This window comes from Xiphophorus couchianus, chromosome 2 (genome assembly GCF_001444195.1).
Source record: "Xiphophorus couchianus chromosome 2, X_couchianus-1.0, whole genome shotgun sequence".
Lineage (NCBI taxonomy): Eukaryota > Metazoa > Chordata > Actinopteri > Cyprinodontiformes > Poeciliidae > Xiphophorus > Xiphophorus couchianus.
In genome coordinates, this window is record NC_040229.1 from 10,706,640 (window position 1) to 10,726,303 (window position 19,664).

At 37.6% G+C, this 19,664-nt stretch overlaps 1 protein-coding gene across 5 annotated transcripts; it reads left to right on the forward strand.

Moving 5' to 3' along the window:
- The first annotated feature begins 5 nt into the window (after positions 1-5).
- On the forward strand, positions 6-17,770 carry cep152 (centrosomal protein 152). 5 transcript variants are annotated; one of them, XM_028005265.1, is made up of 27 exons: positions 6-723; positions 865-961; positions 3,620-3,726; positions 3,808-3,868; positions 4,607-4,909; positions 5,006-5,165; positions 5,438-5,578; positions 5,664-5,803; positions 6,302-6,502; positions 6,603-6,750; positions 8,234-8,325; positions 8,437-8,600; positions 9,330-9,531; positions 10,067-10,165; positions 10,247-10,377; positions 10,864-10,992; positions 11,071-11,353; positions 12,089-12,337; positions 12,506-12,637; positions 13,560-14,189; positions 14,987-15,062; positions 15,143-15,310; positions 15,408-15,492; positions 15,828-15,910; positions 15,993-16,149; positions 16,237-16,340; positions 16,968-17,770. In XM_028005265.1, exons 2-27 carry the CDS (start codon positions 875-877, stop codon positions 17,714-17,716), a joined length of 4,881 nt encoding a protein of 1,626 aa, XP_027861066.1. In that variant the 5' UTR covers positions 6-723; positions 865-874; the 3' UTR covers positions 17,717-17,770. The 5 variants fall into 5 exon arrangements, with proteins under 5 accessions (XP_027861066.1, XP_027861057.1, XP_027861049.1 ...); XM_028005256.1 differs by having other exon boundaries at positions 7-723; positions 862-961; positions 16,965-17,770; XM_028005248.1 differs by having other exon boundaries at positions 7-723; positions 16,965-17,770.
- Positions 17,771-19,664: the final 1,894 nt, after the last annotated feature.

Below are 19,664 nucleotides of genomic sequence, written 5' to 3' on the forward strand. Positions count from 1 at the left end.
TTTATGATTTATTGGAGTTTGTTACTTACTACTGATCATAAGAAAAGAAAAGATCTGTTACCTAAACAATTGGAATGATAAAATAAAACTATTCGCTCTCGGAGCGTGTTTGGAGTCAACTATCAGTAGAACATTAGTACATACCAAGAACTACTCTACCCATAATTCCAGTAAAACCGTTACTATGGAGACGTTGCTAACCTAGACTTTTTCCTGAATTAGAAAGAGAGCTAAAACATTTTTGGCGTGTCTGTTCGACTAAGTGGACGGAATTTTCATGACTAAACCAGTGAAATAACAGTATTTATGCTTCCTCATGAAGCTGTATACGGTTTTTGGGCAGCGTTTTTCCTTTTTTCTGTTTACATCCGCGGGGGTTTGGCGCTGCTAATGCGCGCGAGTTTTCAAAGCGGATGAGTCGACGTCACGCGTATGTTGAACAGGCTAGTTAGCTGGCTAACTTGTGTTAGCTTCTGATTTTAGAGTTTACTCCCCGGTGAAATGCTCGGAAAGTTTTGTTAAACGCTGCACTAGCAAAAATAATCGACGTCTACAGATACCGTTCTATATGAAAGGGTTTTGTGCTTTTGTTAATTAAAAAAAGCAACAAAGTTTTTTTCTAAATCGCTGCTTTAAAATGTAAACAGTAGCATGGTCAGCACTCAACAGAATCTTAGATGAGCTACTAAAAGGAACTTCCAACTTTTTTACCCCCTCCACTTGGTAAGTTACTAATATGCGTATCTGCTTGTGACAACAAAAATTCAATTTAACATACATTTTACTTATCTTTTAAGTTAACGCCTGACTACACTGTTGCAGCGTACCGAGCTGACCAGACTGTTTATTCTTCTTTCCAAGCAGGCAGTGCAACATGTCCATTGATTTTGACAGCGCTGCCATTCAGACTCAACATGAGGAAGATGAATACGACCAGGAAGACTACGCAAGAGAACAAGAGGTACAAAACATAGCATGTCACAGTGTTAGGGGACCTAGTTTCCTCAGCTTAATATTCATCTCTTTGTGCCATGGTTATTTATTTGGATCTAAATATTTAAATACATAGGGTAACTGCATCTAATTGTTTTTTTTAAATTCTGTTTTAATGACATTAAATGACTATACATTTCCACGTTTAAGTCAGTTAGCAGCATCAGTATAAAAGTTCATACCAAAAAAGTTTTTAACATGTTAAAAACAAGATTAACAATAACAACAATAATAGTAATAATAATAATATACTACTATAACAGAAAAATACTGCAGTTATTAGAAATAAAAATATTGGATTCGCAATCCCAGGGATGTGCAACTGAGTCGGATCACTTTGTATTTGGTCATATAATCATATAACTGGTCATAACTTTAACGGTTTATAGCACCATTCCTGCTGTGAAGTACGGAGTTGGCAACATCGTTGCTTTGGGGAAAAGAGACTGGTAGACTTTCCAAAACAGATGGTGTTGTATGGAAAAGACAATCCTGAAGCGGTATTCAAGATATCAGTCAGTAACTAAAGCTTGGCAACAAATCGGTCTTACAAATTGGCATTGATCAAAAGCATACAGCCAAGATAGAAAGGAGTTAAAGAATAACAAAATTAATGTTTTGGATTGGCTATTCTTAGTCACATAGAAAAAAAAAGCAATACTAGAGGAAATTATTTTAAAAATGTAATCAAACTAATGTACAAACCTTTTGGATCTATCTGTCAATCGTAAATTTGCTTCAATGTTTTTCAAACAGAAATGTCAGCCTACTATAAAGTATTTCCATGTACTTTATAGTAAATGTACTCCACATGTTGTTGAAGCTTCTTTTGCATGAATTACTGCATCTGTGCAGCCGGTCCAGTCACCATGTGGCTCTGCTGAGGTTTTAAGGAGGTCTGGGCTGCCTTAATGATGGCTTTCAGTTCATCTGCATCATTGGGTCTGCTGTCATTTAGTCAAACACATTGGTATCATCAACACCTTTGATTTTGGCAGTGTGGGCAGGTGTTAGGTTGTCCTGGTAAAATGAAAGTGTATTGAGATAAAAATGAGATAAAATGGTGCAAAGAACAACTGGAGAAAGTGAAAATTGGTCTGTCATGATAAGTTTTGCTGGATGATAAATTGTCCCAGAAGTTATTGCGATAAACGATAATACTACTGTTTTGAGACCATTTTCAAGTAATACAATCTAATCTAACTAATATTTAACACTGGAACTAGAAGACATTCTAAATATCCAAAAAAAATAATAGAAAAAACATCAGATAAAAAATAAAATTACCTATGTAGTCTCTGTACACAAAATTTTCCTTCAAACAATTTTGAGGGAAAGTTTTGACCAAAACACTAGACTGAAGACTTTTGTCCTCCAGTTTTTGGTAGAAAGAGAAAAATAATAAATCATGCAAATAGAAATGATTCAACTCGTTTTAATTTATTTTGCGATGAATTAATTGATCTATTGCTACAGGCCTAACAGGGAGAGCTCTTCACTGCTGTTGGATAGTGATGGTAGATGATCAATCTGTCAGGTTGTTCTCTGTTTGAATTGGGCTGTTTGTAGAAGCAGTAAAGTGTTCATTGTTTGAATTTCAGAAATCACAGCCACCCTCTCATGGGCCCACCTCCACTTAGCGCTGTTCACACCCACAATCTGTTACTCCATGTGTCTGAGCTATTATTGGCTCGGCGGAGAGGCCTCCTTCCAGGTGTGTCACGCTGAAACTCGCTCTGCCCTGTGGCCTCCCTACTTTCTCTGTTTAAGTCGATTTCTTTCCACTCTTGACCCCGTTTGAGCTTTAGTTAGGAGGGAAGAAATGTTGCTTAGCTGCTTACTAATTAGATTCAAAACTAACTGCTTCCCTCCAAGTTGATTTTATTTTATCAATTCATTGTAATCTACTTATTACACACAAACTGGTCAAGGGGACCTCGTTTGCTGCCAGTAACTGGAATGTTTCTGCTCCAGTTAACCCTGCTATATGTTTTTTTTCTGAACAATGGAGGTCTTTGGGAGCGAAACGCAGTGATGTCACAGGAAGCCGACAACATGCCGGGCGCACTTTGCATGTTTCACACAGGAGGTCATCTCCGGAGATATATTAGGCTATGTTGGTGGTATTGATAGAAGCGGTGGATTTTTTCTAGATGTGTTATTGTGGTGATATGGCTCCTTCGGTCGTGGACACAGTTGAGGATTTGAGGAATATTCAGGAGTCTTTGTGGGAAGTAAGTCCAGCAGGTTCTGCTCGTTTCTGGAAGCCTGTTTACTGATACAAAACTTTCTCTGCTTTTCATTTTTAAAGGTGCAAAAATGTGTAAATAAGGCATTTTATTACTGATTCAAGTACAAATGTACACATTTGAAAAACTCTGGTTAGTTTGTTGAACGACTATCATTTCAAAACAAATAAATTGTTTAGTTTAGTTTCAGAATTTTCATAAAACACATAAGAAGATCAGAAAATACTTTCTGTCACTTATAAGAAAACAAAGTTCAGCCTCTCCTTGCTGTTTCTCACGTCGTTGTTGATCTCTGTTATTTCTTTACACTGCGTTACTTTATAACTTTGTTGCTGAGCAACCTTGCTGACTAATTTCCATGTGTCATGTCTCTGCAGCTGCACAAGCTGCTCACTGACTTACCAGATGACATGCTGGAAGATAGCAGAGACTCCTCCCCTGAGCTGGAGAGCTCTACCTACAGCAATAAAAACAGCGGCAGCAGGTAACACGTGTTTCTGTTCACTCATCAGTCCAATCTGGAGATTTTTAGAAGTGATTGAGAGTGATTTTTGTTTTCTCTCAGCCCTCAGACGAAGTGGAACCAGGATTGGTCTGATCATTCGCATCCAACCTCTCACACACAGGTTGTCTTACTTTGTCTTCGTATTAAATCTACTACCGAAACGATTAATCACGATGAATCACGATGAATCAATTACTCAAATAATCGTCAAATTAGTAATTGATTTATTGTTAACTCTAGCGTAGACTCAAACAGTAAACTCAGAGCAGTAATTCAGCCAAAACTGTACAAAAATACAAACATTTTGCATTTAATATGGAGATATTAGTAGATTAATCAGTTCAAAACTCCACAGGTCACAGTTTTAGCTTCACCTGATTCAAATTCTGTAAATAGAAATCTGCTATTAAGCACCTTTAAGAACTGTTGTTATTGTCTTGTTTTTGCTATCAAATTATTACTTGGTTAATCCAAATAAAAAACAGATCACTGGATTGATGTTAAGTCAAGAAAGGTCTGAGCTGTTCACATGTTAGAAGTTTTTGTTTTAGCTGCAGATTCATCCTTCGCTAAAAAAGGTCAAATGTTTGCTGAAGCAAATCTGTTTTTGCATTTTAGGCAATACATTTTGTTGTATAAAAAAAAGGAACTAAATTATTTATTTGCTTCTTTTCTTGTATTTGTAATACTGTATGAAAAAGACATAAGTGGACAAATTAAAAATCTGCCAATTTTGCTATCTGATTAATCCATCTCTAAAATAATTGTTGGTTGAGGCCCTAATTAGATCATAACTGTCCAATATTCAAAGTAAATAAAAGAAAAACAGATCAATAACGCTATCACTGATTCTCTGAAGGCCTACGAAGTCGACTGTGATCACGGCTCGCATGATGAGTATGTGTACGAGGATGGACCTGCCCATGCTAACGGACACCTGCCTCAGAATCTGCCTCCCGGCTGGACCCAGGGTCGTCACTTTGCTCAGGAAAATCGAACAAACATGGACTTAGATGAATATGCAGAGACCGGGGATTATTCTGCAGAGTGTGACCCCCGGTTGTTCCCTGAAAGCACCAGAAGCAATCTGGATTATAATGGCGATGGAGGCTACAGGAATCCGCAGTGCCTTGGCGACCACAACACCAGAAACCATTTCCAAGTGAGTTATTCATTTTTGTCTGGAGAAATCCTGAAGTTTTTGTTTTTAGTTCTGTTAAATGTGTAATAAAAAGTTTTTCTTTGTTTTGATCCTCAGAAGTTAAACTCTGGACCAGGTGACCATGGCAACAATCAGTTCAAGGTTAATTATAACCCTCAGCATCCAGCCCATCAGCCAAAAATGTTAAACCCTCATAGTGCTCAGCATAAAGATCAATTCGAACAGCTACAGAGGGAATTTCTTGATTCGACGCAACGTAAGTTTCAGTAATCTTTGTTTTGATGCTACATTAAAGAACTGTTGTTATTGTCTTGTTTTTTTCTTTTTGAAGTTTTAATGTTGGTGAAATGCTGAGGATTGAAAAGCCTTACTAACTGATAGTCTACCATATTTTCTGGACTATAAGGCGACCTTAAAACCCTTTAATTTGATCAAAAAACAACAGGTGCCTTATAATCCAGAGTATTTTAAAAATACTGCTTTTGTTAAAACTGAATAATTTGGGGATTCAAATTATTGGCGTTTCAGAAACTGCAGACAGGGAACAGGTCGCCCAGCTGCAGGTGTTAAACAAAGCTCAGCAGAGACAAATTGAAGACCTGGAGCGGAAACTGGAAGATTCACGCCGAAATATGAGATACATCGAGCATCAGTTTGCAATTGTCAAGGGTTAGTTTCACTTTGTTTGTCTTCACACTATGAAATATATGTTAAAATAACCACATACATGAGGGTCTGCTGTAATTTTTAACAGATGAAAAAGATGGCCTGGCGGTAAGTTTCAGGGAGTCGAGTCGATTGATTGAAGAAGCAAAGAAAGGAGAGGCTCAAATGCAAAACAAACTAAAGGCTCTGGAGCAGCAGGTCAAGATCCTGAAAGAGAAAGACCAGGAGGTAAACGTTTCGACGACGCATGCTGCTGTTTCACTTCTTCATCTTTACTGCTTATTGCTTAGTTTATTTGCTAATTTAATCTAGAAAATCTTCTTGAAAAATCAGCTGCAGTAGCCCATGAAATCTAGAAAATTTCTGAAGTTGATCTCAGAACTAATTCAGAGATTAACTTGTGAGATTTTCTGAAAAAATCTTAAAAGAAAGTGAGATTTCAAGAAAATTAATTTTCAAAATTTCGGAGTGTTTTTTGGGCAGAATTTAACTCTTTTTTTCCATCTGCAGTGGCCCTAATATGCTGTCGTAAAATGGCTAATTATGTCAAAGTTGTAGCATTTATGAACTGCAGTTAAACACAATACATTCTATGTGCAGAAATAATGTACATTAAGTAATTTAAGCTGATGTTCTCCCTTCCTTTGCTTTATATGTTCTGTCATTGAAATCATTTAGAGAATAAATCAGGTCGTGTGTTTAAAGCCGAAGCATTTCGTGTTGCAGAACATGAAGAAGCTGAAGGTTGCTGATGCTGCAGTGGACAGCATGAAGCAGCAGATGCTGGAGCTTTGTCGCTCTGACACGCTGTCCAGAGCGCGGCAGCAGCATGACAGAGACCTCGCCGTCATAAAGGAGCAGCACGAAGCGGCGCTGCTGGCCTTGCAGCAGAAACTCGACTCCACCTCCCAGGCTTTGAACGACCAGGTGAGTAATTTTATTTAGAACTATTAATCCATCAATAATTTGTGCAGAAACATCATAAGTATGGTTTTTGTGTTGCTCTTGTTTGCTTTCTTGCTTCTAGATTGATGTTAGTCAGACGTTGCAGAGGCAAGTTCAGCAGCTGGAACGTCAGAGAGAGGAAGAGCAGCTGGAGAGAGCCAGAATCGTCAATTCTCTGAGCCAGCGCCTCGAAGAGAGTCAGCAGCAATGTGCCAAGCTGCTGCAGACGAGTCAGTAAAGAGTCCAGATATGTGCTGGGAAAATTATTTACACCGTCACAGATTTCTTTCGTGTTCTTCTGAGACAGGATCGTCAAATACCTTTTGATATCAGACAAAACTAACGTGTAAATACAAACACGTGAGGTTATCAAATTATGATTTTACTTATTAAGGAAAACTCATTGCCTCACTTTCCTTGTTAAATTGTGAATTTGCTGTGATTTAAATTTTTTTTAATGAAAACTGAGGTTGGTGTCAGTTGCCACATCCAGGCCTAATTACTGCCTGACTTCAACAAAACCTGTCTGACAGCATGAAGTAGGTAAAAAGACTTCTTAGACCAACACATCACGCTCTGATCCAGAGAAATTCAGAATCAAAGTTGAAATACACTGCAAAAACACAACATCTTACTGCACTGGAAATGAGACTAACTTTGAGGGTTCAGACTATTTCTATAGGCAGATAAGTTAACCTATAAACATGGGAAAATATCTTGTTGTAAACTAAATAATCTGCCAATGAAACAAGAACACTTTCATCAATATTAAGGACATATTTACTTAAAACAAACTCCGTTATCTTGTTGAAACGTTACTTTTAACTTAGTTTGTCTTATTTCAGGTTTACAAAGATATCTGCACTAGAAACTAGACCAAACATATTTGGTAAGATTTTGTGTTTTTGCAGTGTAATCGTTAACTAGAGTACAAAGACTCCAAAAAATGTCATTTGCTGAAAGAACCAGATGATTAACAGTAGCCAAAACTGAACAAAAATATTACATTTTGCATTTATGATAAAAAAAAGACATCTTTCTCTATAAATATGTTTTACCCAGAGCTCCTCACGTGGAATAGTTTTGTCTCGACTTGTTTCAAGTTCTCTAAAAAGAAAACATAAATCTCCTAACAAGCTCATTTTGCTCCCCAATTATTAATTGGTTGAACCAAAAAATAATCAAAAGTTTAATCTTGCACTGTATTTATGTTCAGTCAATCAGAAAGGCCTGAGGGTTTTACATTTTTCCCGCTGTAAATGCATCATTTGCTTCAAATAATCAAGAGTTTGCTAAATGTTATTGGATTTTAAGCTATAAAATGTTTTTTTCTTTAAAAAGGGAATTTAATTATTTGTTTATTTGCATCTTTTAATGCATTTAAAAGATGTAATAAGGGGATGAATGGAAAATTTGTAGAATGTGTAAATTTTTAATGGAACTAATTGATTAGTTGTCAGAAATAATCGTTAGTTGCAGCCACGTTAATTCAATTCTGGGAAAAAAAGCGGGGCAAAATTTATACAGACCAGCTTAAAAGACTTATTGCTAGTTACTGGAAACATCAATGTTGTTGTCTGAAACATTAAAAAAATGAGTAAATACTTTGTCACAGTGCTGTCTATATTAAAAATCACAAGATTTTGCTGAACCAAATGTGGTTGGTTACTCATTTGCTTTAGTTGTTGAGTAATTTTGCTTGTTTCTCTTCAGATTCTGTTCAGGAAATGAGTCAAATGCAGATCAAACTACAACAAGCTCAGTCAGCCAAGACGCTGAGTGAAAACCTAAACAAAGTTTTACAGGTTTGCTTTCCATTTATTTTATTTTATTACAACTAAATTACTGTTAAAAGTTCTCCAAAGACAGGGCTGTGTAAACTTGTCAACCTAAACCTTTTTTTGTTCACCTGAAAGGAGGATATGGCTGAACTGAAGGAGCAGATTACGCTGTATGAATCTGCACTGAAACACGGCGTTATAGCGTTTGACCTCAGTAACGACTGGGAGAACCAACTGTCTGAATCCTGCATGGATCTGGGATTAAAGAAACCCGACAGGAAAAATGGAACAGTTCACAGGTAGGCTGCGATCGTTGGGATTTCACTCTGCCTCAGAGGTTAACACAGGGTTTCCTGAGATCTGTTAAAATTACTTGAATTTCAAGTAAAGTGCTTGATATTCAAACTGCAGTTTTGTAATAAACATTTGACTAAAAGCTAAATTAGGAAAACATCATTTACAGTTGAAACCTGGTATTTTCAAACATCTACTAAAAATAGATATTTTTTATGACTGTCTGAAGTTATATGAAACTAAACTTCACTTGTTTATTTCCAAAATTAGTTGTATTTGCTAAATGCCAGAAAATTTATCAAGAATTATATATATATATATATATATATACAGTATATATATATACTGTATATATACTGTATATATATACTGTATATGCAGTAACTTTCTTTTTGTATTAAATTTGAGCTTAAAGGTCATTTATCACTAATAAATACTAATAAGTACTAATAAATATTAAATGATTTATTGATCTGTGTAATTGAGGTAAAGGTTTGGCTTAGGGCTGAAAAATAAATCAATAGCAATATAAATTGTGATGGACAATTTATCTACTGATCAATATCAGTAGATAATACTTCTGACAGAATATTCAATAAATATAATATTCACTAAACTTACCTTGAAGAATTCTTAAATTTTACTGTCGAAACGTGAACGAACCCTGCAGATGTAACACCAGATCACTTCTGTTGGTACTCATGAAACTTACAGTTTTCTCTTTCCCTGTTCAGCACCACCATGAATCACCTGTCCGACTCAAAGCTGCCCAAAGAGGAAGCGTTGAGGCTGCTGCGTGTGGAAATGCAGCGCTGCCTGGGATGTTTAAAGGGAAAGAGGCAGAAGATCAACCAGCTGCAGGAGGAGCTGCGGCTCGCTGAGGGTCGAGTGGGAGAGCTGGAGGCCCAGCTGGAGGAGGCGCAGCTCTGCTCTGCAGTAAGTGCTCCCCCTGGTGGATGCTTTTAAAGATTAACTTACATTTACCAGCTCCTGATCCTGTATTGACCTCAATCAGTGTATTTCAAAGAGATTTTACATGATAGACCAACAGAGTCGTGCATAATAATGAAGTGGAATGGAAGCAGTTGTTTTATTTATTTTTTTTTTTTACAATATTTGTATTTAGTCCCTCTGAGTCTGTATATTTGAACAAAATTAATCTTCAAAAAAGGGCTAGTTGAGACCAAAGCACCAGACTGCAAACCTTTGAAATCCACTTTTTGATATATAGAGAGAAAGGAGAAATCATGCAAATGGAAATCATTGAGTTAATTTTAATTATTATTTGTGAGTAGACATCCTTTTGTAGCAAAAAGGCCTTTTGGAATTCAAACGGTTCCTGACTCCTGGTCTATCTCATGAAAAACTTAAAACATTTCAAATAAACAGTTTTACACTGCAAATGGTCCTGGAAGACTCGTGACTAACTGAAGTTATCCTTGTTCTGAAATAAATAACTTTTGCTCCTCAGGCCAGAGAAACCAGCCAGATGAAACATCTGGACACGACTGAAGGCACTCAGAAAGAGTTGAGATCACAGAAAGAGACACACCTGCTGGAACAAGTGGAGGTTGAGTTTTGTCCATTTTCTTTACCTTCTTTTGGTTTATTTAGGACAAAATGTTAAGTCTGTTTTATTGTCAACCTGTAGATGCTTGAAAAGAAGAATAAAGAGCTGAAACAGAACGAGGAAAAGCTGAAATCTGCCAACTCTGAGCTGTGCACCAAAATGAGAGAAATGATCCAAGAACTGGACCAAGAAAAGCAAGAAGCTACTCAGAGGTAAGACCCAAGACAAGATGGGTTTATTTATTTATCTGCTAAAACAATTAATCGTGATTAATCGATTATTTAAATAATCGTCAACTAATTTAGTAATCGATTAATCATTTACTAAGGCAATTAGTCAGAGTCAGAGCAGGAATTAAGCTAAAACTGCAAAATAGTTTTGCAGTTTTAGTATTTAAGATAAAAAAGAAACATTTGTTTGTAAATATATTCTACCCAAAACTACTCCTCCAATTATTGATCAGTTAATCCAAAAAATGATCAAGCATGCACTAAAGGAATGTTATGTTGTTGCATTTCAGGCAATAAAATATGTTCATTATTTAAAAAAATAATTGAATCATTTGTTTATTTGCATCTCTCAAAGTACTTCTAATACAAATTATTTCTATCTGATTAATCGTAAGAATAATCGATTACTAAAGCAATCGTTAGCTGCAGCCCTGATATTTATAAATCATTTGCATGTTTTTTTTTTAGGACTGAGCGGATAAATCAGCAGTATAGAGATGATGTGGTGAACCGGGTCAGAACAGAACTCCTTCTAGAACACAACGCGGAGGTGGAGCAGCTGACTGCACAGCACCAGCAGGAGATTCAGCAGCTGCAGTAAGTCTCTGTCCCTAAAACTGAAATCTGTTCTCCTTTACATATCGCTTAATGCACCTGTTTCAACTTCCTCCACAGAAACCAGCTGTCAGAGGTCAGCGATAAGATGTTGGCCGTGCAGGAATGTTACATCTCTGTGTGCAAAGAGAAGTGTTTCCTGGAGGAAACTCGGCAGAAGAAACAGGAAGAAAAGAGCAGTGAAGCTTTGGAGAAGCTGAAGGGTGAACAGGAGGCTCAGCATCAGGCTGCCATGCTGAAGCTTAAAGAAGACTGGACCAAAGAGAAAGAGGCTGAAATCCAGCAGGAAGTGAGCTGCCATGTTGCTTCCACTGAAGCCAAATGGAAGAAGGAACTTCAAAAGGTCTGAAACGATTAATTGTGATTAATCGTTTATTGAAATAATCGTCAACTAATTTAGTAATTGATTAATCCCTAACTGGAGTACATAGGTTTAAAAAAAGACCATTTCCTGATAGAACAACACAGTCAGAGTGGTGGTTGTTCTATCAGGTGGTTGGGTGGCAGGGAAGTCATTCATGCAGCGGCCCGTCATGTTTTTGAGTTAAAAATGTTTAAAGTTTGCAGAAAAATTGAAAATATCACTTGATAATCATGTGTTATTGAAAGATTGGAAGATTAATACCTGAACACCAACTATAAAGTCTTAAAAAATGCAAACATTTTAAAAGGACTTAACTAAATAAGCAATGTTTAGCCTGGTGGCCCGCCAGGCTTATAATACACTGGGTTAAACCCAGGTATTTTTTTTATCTGTTGATGCATTGTTAGCTACAAATAACCAAGCATAAACTAAAGGCGTGTTATGTCATTGGATTTTAGGCAATACAATTTTTATTTTCTTATCTAATAAAGTAATTGAATTATTTATTTGAGTCTTTTAATATATTTCTAATGTTTTTTTAAGTCTTCCCATGAAAAATCTGCCAGTTTTGTTATCCGATTAATCGATTAATTGTCAAAAATAATTGATTACAAAGATAATCGTTAGTTGCAGCCCTATTTGACTTATTAAATACAAGAGGCTCACCTACCTATTCTGACTGAATTCAGTATGTTTTGTTCTGTTGGGGTGCAGAGAGAGAAGACGTGGGTTCAGAAGCTTGAGGAGGCAAAGAAAGAGAGAAACGCTGCTGAGGTGAGCTGCCAAACAGAAATTGCCAGCGGTCGGGCAATTTCTGCTGAGGAGCTGGACTCCAGGCTCGCTGCCCAGAAGCAGCAGCTGCAACTGGAAGCTGACAAAGTGCAACGCAAAGCTGTGGCGGAAGCCAGGAAACAAATCCAGAGAGAGTTGGAAGAGAAACACCTGAACGACATGGCCAAGCAGGTGAGTTTTTTAAGCTAGTACATAGCGAATAAGCTTTATTTTACACCAGCAGGGATTCATTTGTAGATTGTTCTCAACATTAATCCTATAAACTGTTATCCTTACTTGTTTAGCTATTATTTAAATGATAAAGCTTAGTGGTAGACTAAGCACAGATTTGTGTTTCAGGTTGAAGGGGCTGTAACCCGAGCCTACAGCCGCTGGATCGAGGATCTGTCTTCATTACCAGAATACCAAACTTTACTCCAAAGAGAAACGGAGAAATGGGAAGAGCTGCAAGAAGAAATCACAAAGGAAAAAGTAGGAGAAACTTGTTACTTTTAGGGTTGCAACTAATTGATTATTATGACGATTAATCAATTAATCTGATTTTTAAAAATTGGCACATTTTGGATTTTTTATCAAATCACTTAAGCCCGTTTTATACAATATTAAAAATACATTAAAATATGCAAATAAACAATTCAATTCCTTATTTAAATAACAAGATAAACATTTTAGTGAGCGCTTAATCAGTTGTGGCAAAAACAAATACTTTTGTAATACTCAGACCTTTCTGTTTAACATCAACACAATATAAGGTTGTTCTTTTGATAAACCTGATATTAACCAATATCAGGTTGATTAATTAATTGATAATTAAGAATTAGCAATTCTTACTTAACGGTTAAGAATTGCTAATTCTTAATTTGTTTTGATTAATGAAATTAAGAATTAGCCAATTTTTTTCACTGAATGTGAACAAGGGGAAGTTAAATCTTTGCTATCTCAGGAGTTCTTGGGTAGAACATATTTATAAAGTTGTTTTTTTCTATCTTTATTGCAAAATCTCCAGTTTTGGCTTAGTTACTGCTCAGACTGAGTTTTTCTTCCAGCAAATGGCCTTTAAAAAAATAAAAAAAATCTGTACACTCCAGTTACTCCAGATTAATCGATTACTAAATTAGTTGGCAATTATTTCAGTAATCGATTAATCCAATTAATTGTTTCAGCCTTTGTAAAGAGAAGTGAGTAATGCAAAGAAAACCACCTGGTTGTATTTATCAGCAAATGTTCTTTTTTTGAGTTTGTATACTCCAGTTAACGATTAATCGATGGCTAATTTCATCATTATTAATCAAATTAATTGCTTCAGCCCTAGTTAGTTTTGTAATTACTGTTGCTGCCGATTATCCTCCTCTTTTCATATTTTTAATATTTAATTTTTAAAATACATTTTCAGGTATCCCAGGCCTTGCAGGAAGCAGAGGAAGAGTGGCGGAAAAACCAAGTGGAGCAGCAAAAAGCGGTGGACCTTCAGGAGGAGCTGGCAGCTCTCAAGAGCCAGCTGGAGCAAGCCAGCAGAGAGCAAGCCGCCCTGCTGAAAGCGGAGCTGGCTGCAGCCCGAGCCGCATGGTTCAGAGACAAACAGCAGGAGATCTCCATCATCCAGGCCCGAAACGAGCAAACCTACCAAACCAAGCTGCAAGAGCAGTGCAAAAACCTGGAGCAGGCTGTGCAGGAAGCCAGAGAAGACGCTGACCTCCAGAGGAAGGAGCTGCGGTTGCAGCTGGAGGCCAAGCTTCAGCAGACTCTGAGGACACAAGAAGAAGAGTGGAGGTGCCAGTATGAAGAGAAGGAGCTGGCTGAAAGACAGCAGAAGAAGGAGAAGTTTGTATTAGAACTTCAGACGGCACTGGCCCAGGCCTCTTCACGGCTTCTCAGGCCTGCTGAAACGGAGCGTCAGGAGGCTGAGGACAGCAGAAGAACCAGTGGATCCCCGTCAGAAACTACAATCACAAACATCATTGAAACATCGTGCAGAGACATGATGAACAGAGCGGTAACAGAGGCCAAGAAGGAGTGGAAGAAAGTAGGTTTTTGTTAATTTGTTAAAATTTTTCTGATGTTTGTACACAAAAGCACTAGGGCTGAAACGATTAATCGCAATTAATCAATGATGACAACAATCGTCAACTAATTTAGTAATTGATTAATTGTTAACAGAGACTAAAAAAAGGCAAATTCCTGAAAGAACAACCCAGTCAGAGCAGTAATTCAGTAAAAACTATAAAATTATAAACATTTTGCATTTAGGAGGAAAAACCTTCTTTGTTTGTAAATATGTCCTTGTCAAACCTCCTCAAGTGGCATAGTTTTACCTTCAACTGGTTCAAATTTTGTAAAGAAAAGAAAAACCTCCTATTAAGCACATTTTGACGTCTAATTATTAATTGGAAGAAAAAAAAAACAGAATAGTATTTGTTTTTAGCTCCACAAGCTTTGCTACAAATGATCAAGTGCGCATGAAAAGAATGCTATGTTATTCCATTTTAGGGAATAAATTGTAATTTTTTTTTTATTCAAAAAATGAATTTTATTTAAAGGGAGTTTTTATTCTGAACTCTCACATTTCCAGACCAGGCAACCATAGAAAAAGTTAAAACAAATTTGTTGAAAGACCAATAAAAGAGTTTTCTATTTACACTAAAAATATCTAGCTTCCTTAGAAAGTCTCTAAGTCTCTGCTGCCCTTTTTTTTTTGGGATCTTCTGAAAAGCCCACTTATCTTCAATTATTGCTCCCAAGTGTTTGAAGTTGGCAATAAACTGAAGTGTTAATTTCTGTTTATTATTTCAAAAAGAAAAGTTTCCTTTTTTACTTTTACAGATGAGCGAAGAAAAGCTGAGCTGCATCCTAAAAGAGACGCAAGAGAAACACACAAGAGAAATCAACAAAATTCAAGGTGTGCATTGCACTTGGACGTAAAATGTTGTATTATTTTGCACTTTTTAAATTTCTGTCATGATTGCCTGTTGTCTCCAGGCTCTTTTGCTCAGAGGAAGGAGCAGTCTGGCTGCAGGAAGGGATGCACTGAGAGTTTGGGAAAGCTGCAGAAGAAGAATCAGGAGCTCCAGAGACATTTAGAGAAAGCCTGTCGACAACTTCAGCATCGCATCCGTGAGCACAAAACGGCCATGCAGCGGCTTCGAGGTACATTTAAGTGTTCGATTTAAACTTTTGTCATAAAACCCTGAACCCACAATGACTCTGCACCTCTGTTGTTTATTTATTTTTCCCTAAAATGTAGATGAGCATGAAAGCAGCATACAGAAGCTGAAAGAGGAACATCTGCAGCAGCTGGAGGAAGTGAAGAGAGCTAATGAATCTTCAGGGTTTGTTGTTCACATCCATCCATCCATAATATTATTATGAATTATTTTATCTATGTTTTCCCTGTAAATATTGAAGAATCTATTAATTTAAGTTAATTTTATCAAAACAGGCTGGATAACTTAATAAAACCCCCTAGCAGTATTTGTCGAGCCTTCTTTAAGGGTTCAAATTAACTATTAAGTGTAAATATATTTGTTTATTTGAAGTATTTTTGAGTTTTGAACAAACAGAATGACAAAGACCAGGTGTGGGATTGAAGTGTGCAGACGTTTAAAACTGAAGTTTAAAGCCGTAAATCTTGTAAATCCTTTTTAAGCTTATTTTTTCTTCTTAGAAGTTCGTATCACCAACAACATCTTCAGCGAGGCCTGGAAGAGATGAAGCAGCAATACCTCGTCACCGTGGAAAAGATCAGAGGTTGGTGTTGACTTAGACACACAGAAACTTCCCCCGTGTTCGCAGCAACAAACAAACAAATCCGACTGCGTGTTTCTGCTAGGGGACATGCTGCGCTACCTGCAGGAGAGTCGAGAGCGCGCGGCGGAGATGATCCGCAGCGAGGTGCAGAGAGAGAGGCAGGACACGGCCAGGAAGATGCGGCGCTATTATCTGACCTGTCTGCAGGAGTTACTGGAGGACGGGGGGAAAGCCACAGGGCAAGAGGCTTTAATTGTCCCGAACTTGTTCGCTTGCTGCAGTATTGCTCCTCCGGTTAATTGTATTGATCTTCCTACCTTCTGCAGTGCTGAGAAGAAAATAATGAGTGCTGCAAGCAAGCTGGCAGCCATGGCTAAAGTGCTGGAGACCCCAGTAAAGAGTAACTCTGGAAATAATTACTCTCTACCAAGTAAGTCCTATATGAGGAAAACTGCTTAAAAGGGACTTATCAAACAAAATTCACATTTTACCTGTTTTTATATTTCTACTTGGGGTCTCAACTGCTTCTGGAAACTTCCAAAGAGTTAAAAAAAACAAATAACATCTGGTGGTTTTTTGGCAATAAGTTTTATGTTTTTTGGCCGTTTCAAAAACCTGCTGATTGTTGAGTCACATTCCATGGGCACTGCGCCGTTGCCTAGCAACTCGAGCAGTGCTCCGCCTGTCACCTAGCAACCCCAGAGGAGCCCCAGCACATTTTGTCAGCTGGTTTTACTGCTGCATAATGGCTGCAGGAAGAGACAAGTGTTTTGTTGTTGACTTACCATCCAGAAACCACTTGCTGCATTCTTATTGGTTGTGCAGGAGGCTCTGCTTCTGCTTTTCAAAGATGTACGATTGTTTAATTGTGCATCTTTTTGCAGCCATTTTCACGGGTGAATGTAAACATTGAGTTGAGGGGGCGTGGCCAGAAGCAGCTTATTTGGATTTAAAGTGACAGAGGCCCTAAAAGATTTAATTCTCACAGGAGCACAAAACTAAAATCTCATTATCGGAGAATGATTTTGTATCATCTCAGTCTGTTTTCCATCAGCAGGTTGTTCGACGGGGGAATCTTCCGGCGCCGTTGTTGGCGTTCCAGCTAGAAGTTCAGGTTTCCGTAGCAACCTGACGACGCTAAATGAACTTCTTGATGTGAGACCAGAGCAGCAACCCCAAAGGGAAAAGGTTTCTGCTGATTCAGGCCCCAAATCAACCGCAGCATTTAGGACCAAACATTTAACCCACCAGGACTCTGAGGACGGCTTCGTGACGAAGCCACAAACCTTCGATACGAACTCTTTCCCTCACAAACCTTCCCAATCCCACGTGGGTTTCGCTGGTTTGTCTGCAAGGAGGAAAAGCGCCGAGTGGTTTTTGCAAAGAGGCGACTCCAGCAAGGCAGAGGTGGGGCGGCAGAGCCGGCCGCTCCTCATCCAGGAGGCTCCAGTCAGAGAGGAGAAGCAGACCGACTGGAGCCTGACCAGCAACGACTCGGACAGCGGCCCAAACGCAGCCAGACCGCGGCGGAAAGCCGAACCGCTCAGGCCTTTTTCGGCAAATTCAGCTTCTGATGCCGACATAGGAGCACTAGGGGGCGCCGCTCCGGACGATTCTGACCTAACAGTGAACAAGGAAATCCCCAAGCAATTACCTCAGACTGAAAACAAGAAAGCAAAGAAGAGTCTGGCCAGAGAGCCGATCCCCGGCTCGGACGGCGACGTTTTCTCCAGGCCGCTGTTCTCTGAGCTGAGGCAGCGGCAGCAGGACAGCGGCTTCGACAGCCCCTTCTACCTGCAGAAGTAACAGAGGAGGGAGAAGGTAAAGACATGTAGCTTAATAAAATGTGCCTTTATTTCAGTGTTATGTTTACATTTAAAACAATGGGAGCATTCTTCATTAGACTGCAAAAACAAAATCCTGTCATCAGCATCTATGTTTCTACGACGACTCAATAGAGCAACTGGAGATGGAACAAAAACTCAAGAATTTTGATATCAGTTTCAGAAATGTTCTAGAAAGAGCAAGGACGTTTGTGAGCTCCAATAGTTGAAAATTTGCTAGAATTTTTTATTTTATTTTAATCCTTAGGTTAATTTTTAGGTTAATCTGAGAAATTCTATAGATTTTGAAAAGTTGTTTTTTTCTAGCAAATTTTCAATTTTTCACACTGAGATTTCCAAGATTTTTCTAGAAATCTTGATGTCAATTTAAAAATTTCTGAGATTTTTGCAAGAAATTTTCAACTTTTGAAACCCAGAAATTTCCAAGATTTATTCTAGAAAATTTTAGATGAATCTCAACATTTTTTATTTTTTCTACTTTTGAAAGTCAGAAATTTCTGAAATCAATCAAAAAAAATTTTTTATAGCAAATTGGAAACTCAGAAATTTTCACTGTTCTAGAAATATTGAAATTAATTTTAAAAATTCGGAGATTTTTCTAGCAAATCTTTGACTCCTGAAACTCAGAAATTTCCAAGATTATTTTCTAGAAATTTTATGAGATTAAATGCAAACGTTTGTAGTTTTTTTGAAGTAAATTTGAGACTGAGACATTTCCAAGATTTTTCTAGAAACTTTCTGAGATTAGAGAATTTTTGGTGGACATGTACTCTTCCTGTGTTTTCTGTTTGCCGTCACCCTAACACGCCGGCCGCATTCAAGTTCAAATATTTTAGGACAGTTGAAATATGAAGAAGCAGAAATGACCAATGTTCAGACTAATTATAAAACATTCTCTCTTTCTTTGTGGTTCTACATAAAAATGAGCAAACCAGATGTTCTGGTGAAGCTTTTTATATAACTTAAACCACAATAGCAATAAATAAGTTTGGAGAATTTGACATGAGGCTTTTAAAACAAAACTCTCCTGGTTCTGTCTTCTGGTGGATTGCATAAAGTTAGCAGAATAATAAAAAAGGCTACTTATTAGTGAGGTTGTATCTTTACATTTCAGTTAAACCCTGAAAAATAATGATTCACACAAAGCAAAATCTGTACAACATTCATGTTCATAACGAGTTTATGCAAAGCTTTGAACAGTGCTGTGCATAAAAATAAAATAATCCTGCTTATTTTACCCATTTCATAGATAAAATAGGTAGAAAGAGCCTCCACTGCACATTTATGACTCAGTTTACCTTATCACACGTTGAGGATCTGCACTGAGCCAAAGTCAGGGAAGTTTTGTGCTGGATAAAGCAGATAAAACTTGTTAATTATTGACCGGTGGAGTTGCTGGAGGCGAGAGTCAGCCTCCAAGTTTCATTGTTTCGCATCATTGTGCAAAGCTAATCTCATTTGCCACTGATTTTAGCTTTGCATTCGCTAAGCTGCTGCGATTTCTGCATTGATCCTCCGGTTTTGGTCACAATAAGCAGCGTTTCCAGCAGAACTACGGCTCCACAGTGCAGTCTGTAGCAGTGAATGTTAATTTAAAAGTGCCTCTTCAGACAAAATGTCGCCTAAGCTTTAGCATTTGCCTTTCTTTGTTTAACTTAATGAAATAACCGCACTGTTGAAACAAAACAAAAAACAGATTAAAACACAGAAAAACTCAGGAAATTTCTTAACACTCCTCATTTTTATTGCCCTCGTTGGGTCATTTCAAATAACATCTTGTTTTTTAAAGCCATGAAAGTTGAATTTTTATTTTTAAAAGCAAAAAAGTGAATATTTTTGAATATGTTTTTTAATTCCATCCAGACAGAAATGTCTGAAAATGGCAGCTAACTTTCACTAAAGGGTTTAAA